The 17,240-nt window shown below is 42.6% G+C and overlaps 1 protein-coding gene across 7 annotated transcripts in view; it reads right to left on the bottom strand.

The window, feature by feature from the left end:
* LOC126470658 (nuclear factor 1 X-type) overlaps window positions 1-17,240 on the bottom strand; it is a 597,492-nt gene that overhangs the window by 301,432 nt on the left and 278,820 nt on the right. For all 7 annotated transcript variants that reach the window (XM_050098642.1, XM_050098644.1, XM_050098646.1 and 4 more), the window contains exon 4: window positions 11,479-11,662. In XM_050098642.1, the coding sequence (XP_049954599.1) occupies window positions 11,479-11,662 (184 nt within the window). The remainder of the gene's footprint in view (window positions 1-11,478; window positions 11,663-17,240) is intronic.

Below are 17,240 nucleotides of genomic sequence, written 5' to 3'. Positions count from 1 at the left end.
CGACACTGTGGATCTCGGACTATTGAATTCCAAAACGATTTCCGAAATGGAATGTCCCATGCCTCTATCTCCAGCTACCACTCCGCGTTCAAAGACTGTTAATCCCCGTAGTGCGCCCATAATCACGTCGGAATCCTGATGTCATGAATCATCTGAGTACAAACGATAGCTCCGTCAATGCGCTGCTCTTTTATACCCTGTGTACGTGATACTATCGCCATATATATACAGGGCGTATCAATAAGAGCGTGCAAAAATTTAACAGGACATAGAGGATGTTCCACTGAACAATTTGTGGTAGGGAACCTGGGATCAGAGAAGCCAGCTTGAGTAGATAATAGGAATAAAATCACATTACTGTGTACTCTTTTGTTTACATTAGTTACAGTTAACTGCAAATATCATCACTGACACAGTGAATGTACCATTTGTAGTCTACTTCGATGACGCCATAGTCCCACAGCGATCGCAGGGTCGGCGTGGTTACACCGGATTTGGCAATGTTAGTTTTAGGGATGACCGGATGCCCTTCCTGCCGCCACCCCGTACCCCCCAGGACGGAGTCAGTGTACCCCAACTGTCTGCGGCGAGTGTAAATCGTGAAATAGTGCGGACGTGTTTCAAATGTCTGCCGACGCGAGTAACTGAGGCGGAACGTGGGGACCAGCCAGGTATTCACCTAGCGGGATGTGGAAAACCGTCTAAAAACCACATCCAGGCTGGCCGGCCGGCACACCGGCCCTCGTCGTTAATCCGCCGGGCGGATTCGATCCGGGACTGGCGCGCCTACCCGAGTCCAGGAAGCAGTGCATTTGAGCTCTCGGCTACCCTGGCGGGTATGTACCATTTGTAGTGTCTCTTACAAAATGTGCTGAAACTGGCGGCCATCAACCTCGCCGGCCGAAGTGGCCGTGCGGTTAAAGGCGCTGCAGTCTGGAACCGCAAGACCGCTACGGTCGCAGGTTCGAATCCTGCCTCGGGCATGGATGTTTGTGATGTAATTAGGTTAGTTAGGTTTAACTAGTTCTAAGTTCTAGGGGACTAATGACCTCAGCAGTTGAGTCCCATAGTGCTCAGAGCCAGAGCCATTTGAGCTATTTGAACCATCAACGTCAATGCAAGCATGACATCGGCGAACAAGAATCTGACGCACCATGACAAATATTTCGGGTGTGTTTCGAATCACATCACAGGCAGCTACAAATCTGGCATTTGTCGATCGAGAGAAAAAAACGCTCGTCGTTACGGATGATGCCCGTTAGGAAGTCGTTCCCTGTACAGCCTTTCAGCAGCGAAAGCGTTGCAACTTACTTCTCCATACGCAAGGTGCATGTCAGTGAGTTCTGCGGAATTGTACCGGTACTGCTCCATCGTATTGTACTGTGAGTCTCTGAATAGCACTGAATAACGAATGTGTCTGTCGTTGATTCATAGCACTTTCTGTCATGGGAAAATGTAAATATGGTACAACAGAACCACCTTATGGGCAAGTAAAGTAAACAAAACCTGCATCATGACTGCTTAGTAATGAAGCGCGTCCTCCTTGTTTCCTTACAGGGAATAAAGAATGTATATGTAAATAAACAGCACAGTACGAGTAAACCTGTGCGCATCTTAGTTGTAAATGAGATGGAAAACAGTAATGCTAGACAAATTGGTTGACAAGTTTACTTCCATATCTCCTTAAGCTGGCTTCTCCGACCCCAGGTTCCCTAACTCAAACTGTTCAGTGCAGCATTCTCTACACCCTGTTAAAACACCTAGTATGTGTCTATCGCTATCCCATGACTTTTGTCACCTCACTGTACATAGGTCTTCTCTTTACTGTAGGAATTATATTACATTTACCTACATTTAAAGAGAGCCGGAAATATTGTCCAAGTGTGTCTACAATTTCTTGTGATCGTCCAACGACGATGTTTTCCTGCACACAGCTGCATCTTCAGCGAACAATCTTACAGTGCTGCTGATCTTTATGGATACTGAAAATAATAGAGGTCCTGAAACTTCCTGGCAGATTAAAACTGTGTGCCGGACCGAGACTCGAACTCGGGACCTTTGCCTTTCGCGGGCAAGTGCTCTACTAACTGAGCTACCCAAGCACGACTGACGACCCATCCTCACAGCTTTAATTCCGTCAGTACCTCGTCTCCTACCTTCCAAACTTCACAGGAGCTCTCCTGCGAACCAGTAGAGAGAAAATTTCATTCTAGAAACATCCCCCAGGCTTTGGCTAAGCATTGTCTCCGCAGTATCCTTTCTTCCAGGAGTGCTAGTTCTGCTTGGTTCGCTGGAGAGCTTCTATGAAGTTTGGAAGGTAGGAGACGAGGTACTGGCGGAATTAAAGCTGTGAGGACGGGGCGTGAATCGCGTTTGGGTAGCTCAGTTGGTTGACTACTTGTCCGCGAAAGGCAAAGGTCCCGAGTTCGAGTCTCCGTCCGGCACACAGTTTTAATCTGCCAGGAAGTTTCATACCAGCGCACACTCCGCTGTAGAGTGAAAATCATTCTAGAATAGAGATCCTATTACGTTACTTTCGTCGCTGTGGAACATTTACCATCCAGTGTGACGTACTGGGTTTAATTATTTGGGTACTTTATAAAGCCTTAAATTCACTTAACATCACGTTGGACGGTATAACAGTTGCTTCATATCTGATGACCTCTTTTTCGTTGTCGTATTTCTCTCATGAAGATGACGATGATGATGTATCATGAGATGAATACAAGAGTATTTCGAAGTGCGAAGAACATTAGCGAAAATGTTGAAAGTATTTCGAGGACTCTGATGTCTCTGAAGCACAGAAAGGACTCCAGGAAGTGGAAGGATAATAGCGATACGGACGATGATATATACATAAAATAGTTTATACATAAACCGGTGCGAGACGAGAGAAAAAGATAAATTAAAGCAGGCGTATGGCAATTTTTGTAAAGATTGGATCAAAGTCAGTTCGTCTGCAATCAAACGTGCCCAAACTGACGGCGCTTCGTCGGAAGTTGGTGCGACAGCGCTTGCAAAATTATCTGCCTTTCACTGTCAGACTTTATCTATTGACAGACGGACGGGGGCTTGGAAGTCGCAGAGACGAGCTGAAGGCGATACAGTGGTCAGCAGCGGGAACGGCGGCCAGCTGCATACTGCGGAAGACCGCCCCAGTTCGTCCGATCTCTTTGTTCCGATAATGAGGCTCCGGGACTCCAATCAATATAGCATACGAGCTTGTGCGACACCAGTTACACAGAAAATGGCCGGAAAATCCGTAGTGGCGCATGGGTTCATAACAATTTAGAGGAACAATGAGAAGGACAAACGCTTTCGAAACTATGGCGTGCACGCTAACTGAAGGTGGAAGGTAGTAAATAGCAGTTACTTCAGCGCCTTATGATTTCAACATTAGAGGCTGAAAGGGCCATAATGATTACGCAGTGGATTCACCTGCAGGAGTTCAAAATTGTGATAGACCGTGTTTATATCGTAGGTTTCAGTATTTGATGCGTTTCCTAAATCCACCCGTTCCGTGCAGCCTTGGTGAAACAAATGATAAATTGCGACCTGCAACGTATTCCGTGATTCACATAGTTTGATCCACGTTTGCCACCAGGATTTTTGGTATTGCATAACTTTACGCATACATCCGGCACTGCTTTGTGACACATGTGAAAAATGTGAATTGGAATCTACGTTCAACTGTAGAGCCGAATGAACAAGTTGCCAAATCAAAGCAAGGCAAGGCTGCTTCAAGTCCAATAATACCAGGTAACATAGTGCTTTTTGTTCAAAGTAACAGTCCGGCGGGAAACATACGTACTTAAAGTACGAGGAAATGGAAACAACTGACGACCTAGCACAGAAATACTATAAATGAGGTTTGGTTTATAAATTTAGCACAATGAAGTAAGTCAAACTTTTACATGGTCTGCCGATTAGTTGTGTTTACAAGGTCTTTTAAACCAATCGTCTTTCGTTTAGATAGGTAAACGAGAATAGCACGCAACCAAACAATTATATATTGTTTTCGACGATTTACCTCCAACGGATACTCATACAAGTATGACAGTTTATATGACGTATGCTTTTCTATTGTCAAAAATTAAGGAATAGGTAACTGAATTCAAATGTTCTTTAGCTTCACTCCAAAAAGATACTTGCGAAAGACGTACCGATAACTCAACCAGAGATGAAAACATTGCGAAACTGCACAATGCAATCGCCAATAGGGAATTAAAAAAATGGTTCAAATGGCTCTGAGTACTATGGGACTTAACATCTTAGGTCATCAGTCCCCTAGAACTTAGAACTACTTAAACCTAACTAACCTAGGGACATCACACACATCCATGCCCGAGGCAGGATTCGAACCTGCGACCGTAGCAGTCCCACGGTTCCGGACTGCAGCGCCTGGAACCGCACGGCCAATACGGAATTAAAATTGTACGAAGTAACTGACGTCAGAAGCGTGTCGCAGGTAAGTATTCTGCACATATCGTAGGAAGAATTAACTATGATGGAAACAGAGCAAGATGGATGCCGCGTTTGTTAAATGCTCACCGAAAGCAAATTCGAAAACCAGTTTCTTTGGAATATCTGGAACATTTTGAAAAGAGCTCAGCTGATTATATGCACCGATTTGTAGCCGTGGCTGAGATGTGGGTTCACGGCAGAAGGGAAACTAATCAGGCCAGCTTGTGGGAGGCGGTGGCTCTGCATCAGTTAAGGTTCAAATGGTTCAAATGGCTCTGCGCACTATGGGACTTAACATCTGTGGTCATCAGTCCCCTAGAACTTAGAACTACTTAAACCTAACTAACCTAAGGACATCACACACATCCATGCCCGAGGCAGGATTCGAACCTTCGACCGTAGCGGGCACGCGGTTCCAGACTGAAGCGCCTAGAACCGCACGGCCACACGGGCCGGCTCATCAGTTAAGGCGACGTCGCTTTTATCTACGAAAAAGAGGTGTGCTGTGATGCAAAAGGCAGTCTTCTTACTGATTACGTTACAAAGATCAAACTAATAACTGTTTAGTACTAGGCAAGCCTTCTGGGAGAACTGGAGGGTAAGTTGTGAGAAGAGGCCTACACAGCGAAATAAAAAAAGGAAAGCCTGTCCATTAAAATGCTGGAGCAATCAGAAAGCACAGCGAATTGGTGGACGAATTGGTGGAACAACACATTATTCATCATATTTAGTCCCCTCTGACTAAGACGATATCCCTCAGCCGAGGACATTTGTGAACAGGAAACATTTTGAGTCCAGTGGAGAGGTTACGTCATCCGTAGATGGGAATTGTGAAGATCTTGTAGGATCACACCTCTGGAATGAAATCTAATCACTGGAAAAATGTTGGACAAAATTTATTGACGAAAAAGGAAGCTACACTCTCTGATCAGAAGTATCCGGACACACATCAGTGACATTAATTTGGGATGTGTCCACGCTTCGCCTTTATGACGGCTTGAACTCTGCTGGGGACACTTTCCATGAAATGTCTAAATGTCTACGGAGGTATGGCAGATGGCAGCTCATTCCTTCTCAAGAGCCGAAACCAGAGAAAACAGAAATGCTCGACGCTGGGACTGGAGCGATGTCAGCGTTCTAACTTACCCCAGGAGTTTTCCATTGGGTCGGGACTCTGGGCAGGCCAGTTCATTTCAGGATGTTGTTGTTCCCAAATCATTGCCTCACTGATGCTGCTTTATGATAGGGTGCAGTGTCGTACTGAACCGGCCGTTGTGACCGAGCGGTTCTAGGCGCTTCAGTCTGGAACCGCGCGACCACTACGGTCGCAAGTTCGAATCGCGCCTCGGGCATGGCTGTGTGTGATGTCCTTAGGTTAGTTAGGTTTAAGTAGTTCTAAGTTCTAGGGGACTGATGACCTCCGATGTTAAGTCCCATAGTGCTCAGAGCCATTTGAACCATTTTGTCGTACTGATGTAAACAATCATTGCATCCAAAGTGTTCCTCTTCTGCACGCATTACCGATGCTGTAAAATGTGTTCATATCTTTCCTGATTTAGCGTCTTCTTAAGCCCAATAGGGAGACTGCGCCACAAACACTAAAATCGCTCCCACACCGTAACACTATCTCCTCTGACCGAGTGAGGTGGCGCAGTGGTTGGCACACTGGATTCGCCTTCGAGAGAACAACGGCTCAAACCCGCGTCCAGCCATCCTGATTTAGGTTATCCGTGATTCCCGTAAATCGCATCAGGCAAATACCAGGATGGTTCCTTTGAAAGGGAACGGCGGAGCCGCGCGGGATTAGCCGAGCGGGATTAGCCGAGCGGTCAGAGGTGCTGCAGTCATGGACTGTGCGGCTGGTCCCGGCGGAGGTTCGAGTCCTCCCTCGGGCATGGGTGTGTGTGTTTGTCCTTAGGATAATTTAGGTTAAGTAGTGTGTAAGCTTAGTGACTGATGACCTTAGCAGTTAAGTCCCATAAGATTTCACACACATTTGAAACGTTGACAATAAACTCTGTGCGGTGATCTAGGGGCTGGAGTCCAAACTTTGTTTGGATGTACCTGTTAATAGTTCTGGGTGTAATAAATTATCATTAACGGTTGTGACTTTCTAATGTTTTCATATTGTTATTTGTGAGTCTGTCTCATTCGCAGGACTGTTTAATGCTGCTAAATCTCTAGAAAATATGGAGAAAGAATTCTCAAAGCATCCCACAAGCTGCAAATGCGTTTCATGACAGACACAGGACTTCTCACAGACAATGTTCATGTGTCGGGACGGGTTCTATGTTAGTAGCTATACCTAAACAAAAAACAGATTGTATTAATCTTACATACACTTCAATGAATCTCGATTTTATTGCTGGTGTGTCAATTCGGATCGGTTCCTCATCTGACAATTTGAGCAGAATAACTTTATGCAGGTCGAATAAAATACTAACTAGAAGATGTCTCAAGTTTTGTGATCCTTCGGTATAAGCAGAACACGTTATGTAGTGGAAAAGTCTCCCTGCTACGAAGAGAGTTTGTCAAACTTGATGTAAGTTACGAAACTGAACACATGCGATCAAATATTAGGGTAAGCTACAAGCAACATACTTTATAGCATCAATGTCAGACGATGTATGTACCAGTTGTAGCTCCAAAGATCTGGAAACAAGGCAATCAAGAAAGATGGTTTTTCGAGGCGGTAAACCATCACTATATCCAGATTTTCCTCCTTAATTCTGTGCAAATACCCGTCACATGTGATATGTGATGCGGGGCCACTACGTTTGGCTAAAAATCTGGTGGCAATCAGACAACTGCACTTCACCTGCCCAGTTGTTCTGAGCTCTTGGCAACCGTCATTTACGAATTAACAACCAAATTGGAGAATAAAGGTTACGTTTCTAAATTTGATAGCCATAATGCTCGAGACAGTCTACAACGGTAGCCTTCCTAAAATTTACTTTTAAAATATTTGGATTCACCATAAAGCAAGCAGCCACGGCAAGGAGATGTCGAAAGCAATCTGAACGATCATTGACGACTACTCGAATTCCACGACATTCAACTGCCCGAAATCGCGAATGGAAAGGGGAAGTCCTTCCAAATAAGACGATGATGTTTTCAGCTCAGAGAGACACGATTAGCGAGATTGAGGAAGTAAATTTAAATAATATTCTCGCATAGGTGTAATTATTTATAGGTAGAATGTGTGTATGACCACATAGGCTTGCTTGTGTCTCTTAAACAATTCAGTAGTCAAGGGCAATCGTAGCGTCAGCTTTGAGGCTTGTGCGCAGTTGTTTGCTGTACTCGGGGCGATATAGGTAGAGCGTAAGCAGTCTGCAGTTACGACATCGCTGAAGTTCAAGGATAAACACAAGCCGTCTGGTTACAGGAGCGGGAAACGCTACATAAAATGGTAATCACGGATCAGTCTAGCCCGAAGCGAAAGGTGGCTGCAAAGGATCTTTACCCGAGGCAATCAGCTCTGCGTGGATCAGACAGTATCAGGGGCAAATGCTGGTCTTGTGATAGACTAATGAAACCTCTCCTTTTTCCGCATCGAGAATGTTCATTTCGAGGTTGTTTATGACAAAACTTTCCTGGTGTTGTGCGCATGGCAACTAACACGATGACCCAAGTGTTACAAATACCAGTGCGTATGATCGAGGGGAGAGACCCACTTTCCGAGTTGTGATAAGACACGCGTAAAGCTCTGGAGCTGGCGGCAGAGGTGCGCTTGACTTTTCAGCCGTTGATACACGCAGCGGCGATTCATAGCGGATGAATCCAGGCGTCTCAATTGATAATCACGAAATCCGCGCCGCGCCATGCCGCTAGCCGCAGTAAATAACGGCCCCTCGCCAGTTTGCTTGCGCGTTGTCTCCGTCGTCGTTTTATGGCGCCAGTGCGAGGGTTGGAGGGTGCCGGCCCCTATGTTATGTCACGTGAAAAGGAAGCTGCGCAAGTGCGACATACTGCAGAAATATTTGTCGCTCGCCGAGTCTGAGGAGCCAGCCAAATGCTCTGTTTCCCTCACACACACACACACACACACACACACACACATACACACGCGCGCGCGCGCGCGCGCAAGCACGCACTCACATATACATACACACAAACACGCACACTTGCAGACAAGCACACGCTCATCAGCGGGACAAGGGAAGAGGAGGAGACGGATGAGAGAGAGAGAAAGAGAGAGAGAGCGGGTGACTCAGTCGCACGCTTTTCGTTACTTACATGAACATGTCGAACGAAGGATAGTGGACAGTAGACGCACTGCTAATAATATGGAATCAGTCACATGGAACTGCAGTAGTTACGCGATGAGCGCTACATACGAAAACAATCTGCGCTTAAGATAACGATTCCTTAAACGTTATATAGGTGTGTACAACTCTGCAAGTTCCATTTCGGTATGCTTCCAACCGAAATGAAAAATGCGACTAATAAATTTCATATTTACGAATATTTAAGTGTAAAGGCTTTCTTGTGGTAACCTTAGTTTATTCGCTACACGAGCTCCTCGTAGTAGTCTAGAAACAATAGCGATGCTGTATTCCTCATTTGTACAGACTATGTCTTTTTTTAATTCCTTCTGTTATAATACTTCTTGATGTATAAAAGTTATTGATTATCCGTTTACACGTAGAATAATAATAAAAGAGGCTCTTAAAATAGTGTCCATTGTTCTTTCTCAATCTTATTAACCTTTTTTTTTTTAGCTAGAGCAATTCAGCTGGTGCGTTGACTGAGCTTAGACTGTCGATCTCTCTATGAAAAGAAATGGTCTTTTTTACCTAAGGAAAGGCAATATTGACAACAAACGTAAGTAGCTTAATATAAAATAATCCTGATCACGCTAGAGTTGTTTCACGAAGAAAATGATATTTCGTTATGAAGATTTCAAGACGACGACAATTTATGGGATGATAGTTTTCCATACTCCTGGAGATAGGATGCAGGGTGTTATTCTGTACTTTACATGAAGTAAAATGAAGTTTGTTACAGACTATCGAAAGCAGATCATATTACTTGATGACTCCCTGACTAATCTTTGTTTACCTCATAGTTCAGTTTTTAGACGTCGGTTTCTTTGTTCCGTCATTCTCCTTGGGTGCTCATATTGTTTGTTTCCATGAGTAATACTTCCCCGCTTTTCCAGACCATGTCACAGTTCGTCTGTTATCGATTAGTGAAACCACTGTCCATGATATGTAAAGTGACAATGTCTGTCAGAGACAGAGATGAGCATTTATGTAACGGCGTGTGCTGCGGTTTTGTGACTCGAATTGGGTAGATGGGAAACAAGAAGAAACCTCTGTAGTAGCTAAGATGTTGTGACAAACTGCATAAAATCCAGGTTCAGACAGAACAGCAGTTTGTGACTTATTCGTGAAAGAAAGAATAAGCGATGATTACAAAAAAAGTTAGATAGTACAACATAGTAATATGATTTCCAGAAATGAACGCCTAAGTATGACCTAAGCATGTTATGAAACGCATCCAACACGTCTTAAGTTCAGGTATACACGTATTGCTAGTTTCTAAGCATCGCTAATTTTGCGCCTCAGAAATCAAACCACTATATTACGAAACGAACAAAGGATGCTAGTTTTTTGTGGTTTTTGAGGTATATTGCGTGACTGCAGTCTTCAGGAGATATGTTATTAGACACCCTTCATTTGTACCTGCGATCATCAGAGTGTCTTTGTATGGGCTGTTTTTCGCCATTCAACGAAGATTCCCTCTGCGCTGAAAATACTACCTAATAAGAAGTTTGTGGGGTGACAGAGAAGGGGTTCTTCTAAACGGGGAACGAAAATGAACAAGTACACTGTTCCAATAAAATAATCACTGTTAAATGTGACTGGTGCTTGACTTCTTAAAAATTCATTAGAAAGTGTGATTGATAAATGACTTTGGAGTACAATGGTTATAAATATACTTTTCTTTACTTTTGTTTTTAACAGCATACAGAAATGCAACCTATTTGTGACAAACGTTAACAACATGTTAAAAGGTAGTCAGTCACAGCCTGATCTACAGTAACTCTCAAAGTATTTTCGACTAGCAGTGACACTTTTACTGTGCTACGCTACTGTGACACTTATTAACTGACTTGCTCCGTGTACTGCAAATACTGTGAATGCATTCTTTTATTTCGTTATTGTCTCTAGTATTAGTTTGGTGAAAACATGGCAAAACAAACGGTGAAGCACTTCACAGTAATCTCCCTGTCACTAGAAATCTGTGCTCCACTGAAAAGCCATGCGGAAAGAAAAAGAAGTACGCAACAGTACTTCTGTTTCTGGTAGTTGATTAAGGTTCGTGTTGCAATATATGGAACAAGTCAGTTAACAAGTGACACAGCAGAGTACCATGGTACGATTGGCATTGCTCGTCGAAAGACTATTCCGTAAGAGTTACTGCAGACCAGGTTCGTCTGACAGTGCCGTCAGCGTAGGACAGTGGCCCATTTTCATCCGCTAATTTTAAACCGATGTATTTCGTGTGTGGACTTATAAACCTTTTGGGAAACATGGGAAACAACATAACAGACACGAGCAGCCTACTCACCGCACACGTCCCATTTTACTGTCTCTCCAGATTTTTATGGACGATTTACATGTTTGAACTTCCTACGTAAACGCCAGCCGACTCGCACATTCTCTTATCAAGCGAATGGATCTTTTTGCTGTCATTCTGAAGTAAAACATGCTCACTGTAATTTTTTCACCCCCTGTGCCTCGATCGATAGCCCAATACTGTGAGGCCCCTCCAAAATCACTTACTTCTCAAAATTTTTTGACGGCAAAAAATCAATGGACGTTACCAACAACCCCATACAACATAACTGGGCAAAGACATCGGATTAGGAGACCAAATTATTTAGGGTTATTAATCCACTTCACTGCAGGTAATTCTGAGAACTTAGATGATGTCAGCAGTCAAGGGTTCTTAGTAAAAGTACCAACAGACATGTAGACGAAGTAGACTGCGACGGGTACTTACCGTGGCTGTTGATGAAGTTGGCCAAGTAGAGGTCTAACTCTCGGACGGAAACATTAATGTGGTACGGGTTGACGCACAATCCCGGGTGAGTGCACTCGGGGGATTTCTCGAGGCGTTCGCCGTCTGTGCTTTCTAAAGGGATTGCTTTGAAAAGTATCACCATGACCAAGTCGAGCCTCCACACCTGCAATGGATACGAAAACAACTTATTTCAAAACAGAGCTACACTACTATTTGTATTTTCTAACAATGATAATGAGAAGATATAACCAACTACCTTAAAAAAAGTACAGATTGTTGAAAAAGGAAAAGAAGAAACAAGTGTAGTGACAATTACAATATAGTGATTGTGCTCTGGAAACAAACTACAGAACTATAGACACTTTACATCCAGTCCACTTGTTTTCATTATCTTTTTACTAACACAGCTCTCTTTCCTTGGATGTGAACTGAGGACCATTCCACGTTCCTTCCCGCTCCCTGTGAGACACGTAATTTAGTAATATTCTTCAAAAAATATGGGATGTTGCAGATAAGAATATATCCTGAATATGTCTACCTTTGCTACATCATAGCGTTTGAGATAGATATTTCTTCGTAACTGTTGGTATTGTTCAAGGGATACTAGAAGTGAAAGACCCGATCTCAGTGTTTGCTGGCTACAAGTCGGTGATAGCTATGTTTTGGTTTCTCTAGGCCATCATTGGTATTTTCATTACGTGAGACCAGCACGTTGCAGTTTTTTAGCGACGTAGCTTAAAACTACGTCGCTATCAACTCTGGAACACTGGCGATCTGCGGGAGATACAGGTGGAGCATGCGACAGAGGAATTTGCAGAACGCAGTATCGGATACTTCCCGTTCCGCACGACATCGTTTCACAAGTGTGTGCTAATACGACATGAGCGACAGATGCCTTGATCCCACACCTTGAACTCTTATAACAATTTTTTATATGGATAATGGCGAACACACAACTGAAACTTCAATTATTTACGTTCCACATGTACTCTGTTATTTTACTTGGTAGTTTAGAAGGTAATTTCTTGTCTCATTTTGAGACAGATATGACTCAACTCTTTGGTGAATGGTACTATTTAAAGTTACCACTATTCATCCGCAAGAATCGTAAGCAAGCTTTCAAGCACTAGCTGTGAATTCAGACGATGCTTTCAATATCACGGTTCCATGTTTCTGGAAGTCACGTAGAGTCTCTCTGACATAATTGAAGTGTTGACAGAAGCCCACCAGTCAGCGTTTTTCCCTTTCAACTTTCAATTGGAGGCCGACTCTTTATTCCTTATTTTCATAGCAAAGTGCACCCTTTATCGCATGTAGAAAACAAAACCTTTTTCATTTTAAAATTGTCGTACAGAAATTTTTCTCGTAATCTAAATGTGTATACATATTCGTGTTCGGTAACCACTGTAACTTGTGTGTGACGGCATTTCAGTAACGTTAGTTCTCTCGGCTGTTCTACTCACTAATAGTGCTAGTACGTCTATTAATGAGTCCAAATTTTAATCTTAGCGTCGATGACGTTAGCCATATGTATGTGAGAGGAAATGATACTTGTACATTCCTTCGCATTCGAAAGTGGTTTTCGAATATTAAGGGCGATCCTCTTTTCTTCGTAACGACTAGGTTTTATTGTATCCCATTGACATTTGTTAAGTGACTTTTTACATTTACTAGAAAGCTCTTCTTTGAAACTTTTCTGTCATATTTGTTAACCGATTCTAACCAAGGACCAACAATGTTCAAGAATGAAACGGACAGTAGTTTAAGCAGTCTCCTTCATAGATAAACTATATTTCTAAGGATGCTTCTAGTGAATCTTGACCTGGAATCTTCTTTCCCACCTGTTAGATTTACTTGGTCATTTCATTAAAAGTCATCGTGGAATGTAACATCTAAATATTTGACTAACGACTTACCACCAACAGGTCAGTAATCCTGGATCGAACAACAATTGCACTATTTACACTCACTACAGGTACACAGCAGATAGAAGGAACGATGCTAACAACCTATTGGTGAAGTGTACATAACCAAAAGCAGCGAGTATGATTAATATAGCTATACTAGCTTAATTCTCAGACGTGAGGGCTGTGTTTTTAACACCATTTTTAGTGTTAAAATGTAAATGTCGTTTGACTAGGGCCTCCCGTCGGGTAGTCCGTTCGCCGAGTGCAAGTCTTTCGATTTGACGCCACTTCGGCGACTTGTGCGTCGATGGGGATGAAATGATGATGATTAGGTCAACACAACACCCGTCCCTGAGCGGAGAAAATCTCCGACGCAGCCGGGAATCGAACCCGGGCCCTTAGGATTGACGTTCAGACGCGCTGAGCACTCAGCTACCGGGGGCGGAAGTTTTTAATGTTAAATCGAACAAAAGAAATGTTGTTAGATTTTGCCTACCGGTATAAATACTTCCCTTCGTGTCACTTTCATTTAAGGGGGAAAACTAGAACTTGAATGCATTTTGCTGTCATGCTGCTTATGAAATTATTCGCGTAGTTGCAATACAATGTACAAAGCAAAAGTTGCTTTGCTACTACTTCACAAAGCTACTTATAACTACGTCCTGGAGCGGTTTCCCTAGAGCACAAGAGGAGAATGCCGGGACGTTTCCTCAAACAAGGCTATGACGGATTCCGTGTGCATCCTTGCCCAATATGAGCTAGTGCTCATCTCTAATGACGTCGACGTCGACGGCATGTTATGCTTTAGCCCTTCTTCCTTACGTTCAGAGGTATGTTTCGAGAACGCTGAACATAGATCATGAAAGAAAATGTTAGTACAACAAGACAGATTAGTTCACGTCAGTGGGTAAATCTACGCAGTTGCTAATGCGGCTTTTTTTTAAATTTTAATCAGACGAAGTACTTTTATGTCGAATGGGTTTATTTCCACAACTAGTGCTGTAGACGAAAATCGTTCGAGTAGTTTGAAGTAGGTGTTACCAGATTTGGATATTATCGAATCATCAGTTTAATATGGCATGCTTGTAAAACACTGGCACGCATTGTTCACAGAAGAACGGAAAAACTGATAGGAGCCGATCTCGTGGAAGACTGGGTTCCAAAGTAACGTAGCTACACGCAAGGCAATACTTCCCGTACGAAGACAGGCTGAAGAAAAGGAAGCCTACATTTACAGTATTTGTAAATTCAGAGAAAACTTTTGAAAATGTTTATTAGAATACATTCTCTGAAATTATGAAGCCAGTAAGGATAAAATACAGGGAGAGAAAGGTTACCTGCAACTTGTACAGAAAGAATACTGCAGCTATACGAGTCTTAGAATATGAAAAGGAAGCAGTGGTTGAGAAGGGAGCAAGACAGAGTTGTAACCTAACCGATTTTAATCAGTTTGTACAGAGTAAAGGAAACCAAGCAAAATTTGGAAGGGGAATTTAAGTTGAGGGAGAATAAATAAACTCTGTATTTCTGTCAGAGATGGCAGAGCATTTGAAAGATTAGTTAAATGGAAATGATTATTTCTTGAAAAGAGTTTATAAGGTGAACATCTATAAAACTAAATAAAAGTAATGGAATTTAGTCGAATGAAATCTGGTCATGATCAGGGAATCACATTACGAAATGACACTAAAATTAATAAATGAATTTTGCTGTTCAGGTATCAAAATAACTGACGATGGCGGAAGTAGAGAGTATATAAAATGCAGACTTGCAATAGCAAGAATATAATTTCTGAAAAGTAGGAATTTGTTTACATCGAATATAAATGTAAGTGTTAGGAAATCTTTTCTGAGGGTATTTGTGTAGGTTGACGTCTTCTGCAGAAATCAAACGTGCGCGATAAACGGTTCACACAGTAAGAGAACAGATGTTTTTAAAATGCTGAAGATCAGGTGGGAACAACGGGTAATTTATGAGAAGGTACTGAATCGAATTGGGGAGTAAAGGAATTTATGGTACAACTTGACTAAAATACCGCATCGATTGAGAGGGCACATTCTAAGGCATCAAAAAATCGCCTGTTTTGTAATGGAAGGATGTGTGAGGGTGAAAACTGTAGCCTGAGAGCAAGGCTTGACTTGATTAAGAACGTACAAATAGATGTCGATTTAGGTAGCTATGCAGAGATGAAGATGCTCTCAGAGGTTAGACTAGCCTGAAGAGCTGCATCGAACCAGTCATCGGAATAAAGACCACAACAACGATTAGAAGAACAGAAAATCTTCGTTAACTGGCATTTAGTATTTAAACTCATTACATAAAAATCAGAACACAACCAAGAGCCGTGCGGGATAGCTGCGCGGTTTAAGGCGCCTTGTCACGGTCCGTCCGGCTCCCCCCGACGGAGGTTTGAGTCCTCCCTCGGGCATGGGTGTGTGTTGTCCATAGTGTAAGTTAGTTTAAGTTAGATTAAGTAGTGTGTAGGTTGAGGGACCGATGGCCTCAGCAGTTTGGTCCCATAAGGCCTTACCACAAATTTCCAATATTTCCACAATCAGGAGTGTGTTACAAACAACAGCTCAGAGACATTGTGAATAACAATAACAACACTCAACACTCAATAACCATTCAAATTATCATAAAAATTTAAAGAATGATGAGGTGTTTCCAAAAGCAGCATAGCTCTAAGAAGGTGCTTTGTTCGGAACTACCGGTTGCATATCAGTATAGACGCATCTGCAGGTTTATCCGTAAAAAACACAAACCATTGTTTGAAATTTTTGAAATGGTAGAAATACAGACCCAGAGTGTTGTAATTCAACAAAAAATAGTGACAAGTACTCACAATGGTTATATTTCCATAATGTAGATGGACAATTACAGAGTCCCACCTTTCGGGAAGTTATCCGTGGAACCACATTGGTAGGTTGTCATAATAAAATTGAGTATCCCCAAAAGACACTTGTCAAAATATACAAACCGTAACTGGTGAATGAGCCACGCCTAGAAAAAAGCGGGGGAAAACAAATAATGAATGGAACACTATTGCGAACTGGGATAAAATGCCTAAAAATAAACGAAAATCTAGGGAAAGCACTCTAAGTGCTCGGTAAATAGCGTCCAAAAAATAATACACTACTCACGGTAGTGTCCCAGTCATTATTTGTTCTTTCCTCCGTTTTTTCCCTAGGTCTGGCTCATTGAGCAGTCAGTCTTTGTAAATTTTTACAAGCATATTTTGGGTGTACTCAATTTTACTATAACAACCCACCTATATGGTTTGACTCTTTAATGTGGACATCTGAAGTATGGAAATATAATCATTGTGAGTACTTGTCATTGTTTTTCTTTGAATGTCGACACTATGGTTCTGTATTTCTTCCATTTCAAAAATTTCACACAGAGATTTGTATTTTTTTTTTTTTTTTTTTTTTTTACAGATAAACCTGAAGATATGTCTACACTGACGTGAATCTGGTAGTTGCGAATGAAGCACCTTCATACAGATATTTGGCTTTTAGAAACACCTCATCATTCATGGCTTTTGAGTTGTTATAATTTTTATGATAATTTGAATGGCTATTGAGTGTTGAGTGTTGTTATTGTTATTCACACAAGATTGTATTGACGTCTGCAGTTACTGTGTTCACTGTGTGGTTGATTTTCGGTGCTATTTGCGAGAAGCACTCGTACAGCATAGCGCCCCCGAGCATGTGGGGTAAACAGCAACGCGGAAGCGGAGTAAGCGCGCGAGACAAGCGTGGCGATCCAGCGATCGCGGCGCCCCAGCCATCGATCTGCCGGCTCTTTGGCTGGCAAGCGCTGCCGCCACGG

The sequence above is a fragment of the Schistocerca serialis genome, chromosome 3, assembly GCF_023864345.2.
Source record: "Schistocerca serialis cubense isolate TAMUIC-IGC-003099 chromosome 3, iqSchSeri2.2, whole genome shotgun sequence".
NCBI classification, from domain to species: domain Eukaryota; kingdom Metazoa; phylum Arthropoda; class Insecta; order Orthoptera; family Acrididae; genus Schistocerca; species Schistocerca serialis.
Note: the sequence above shows the minus strand (reverse complement) of the source record. Positions and strands in the feature narration are given on the sequence as shown.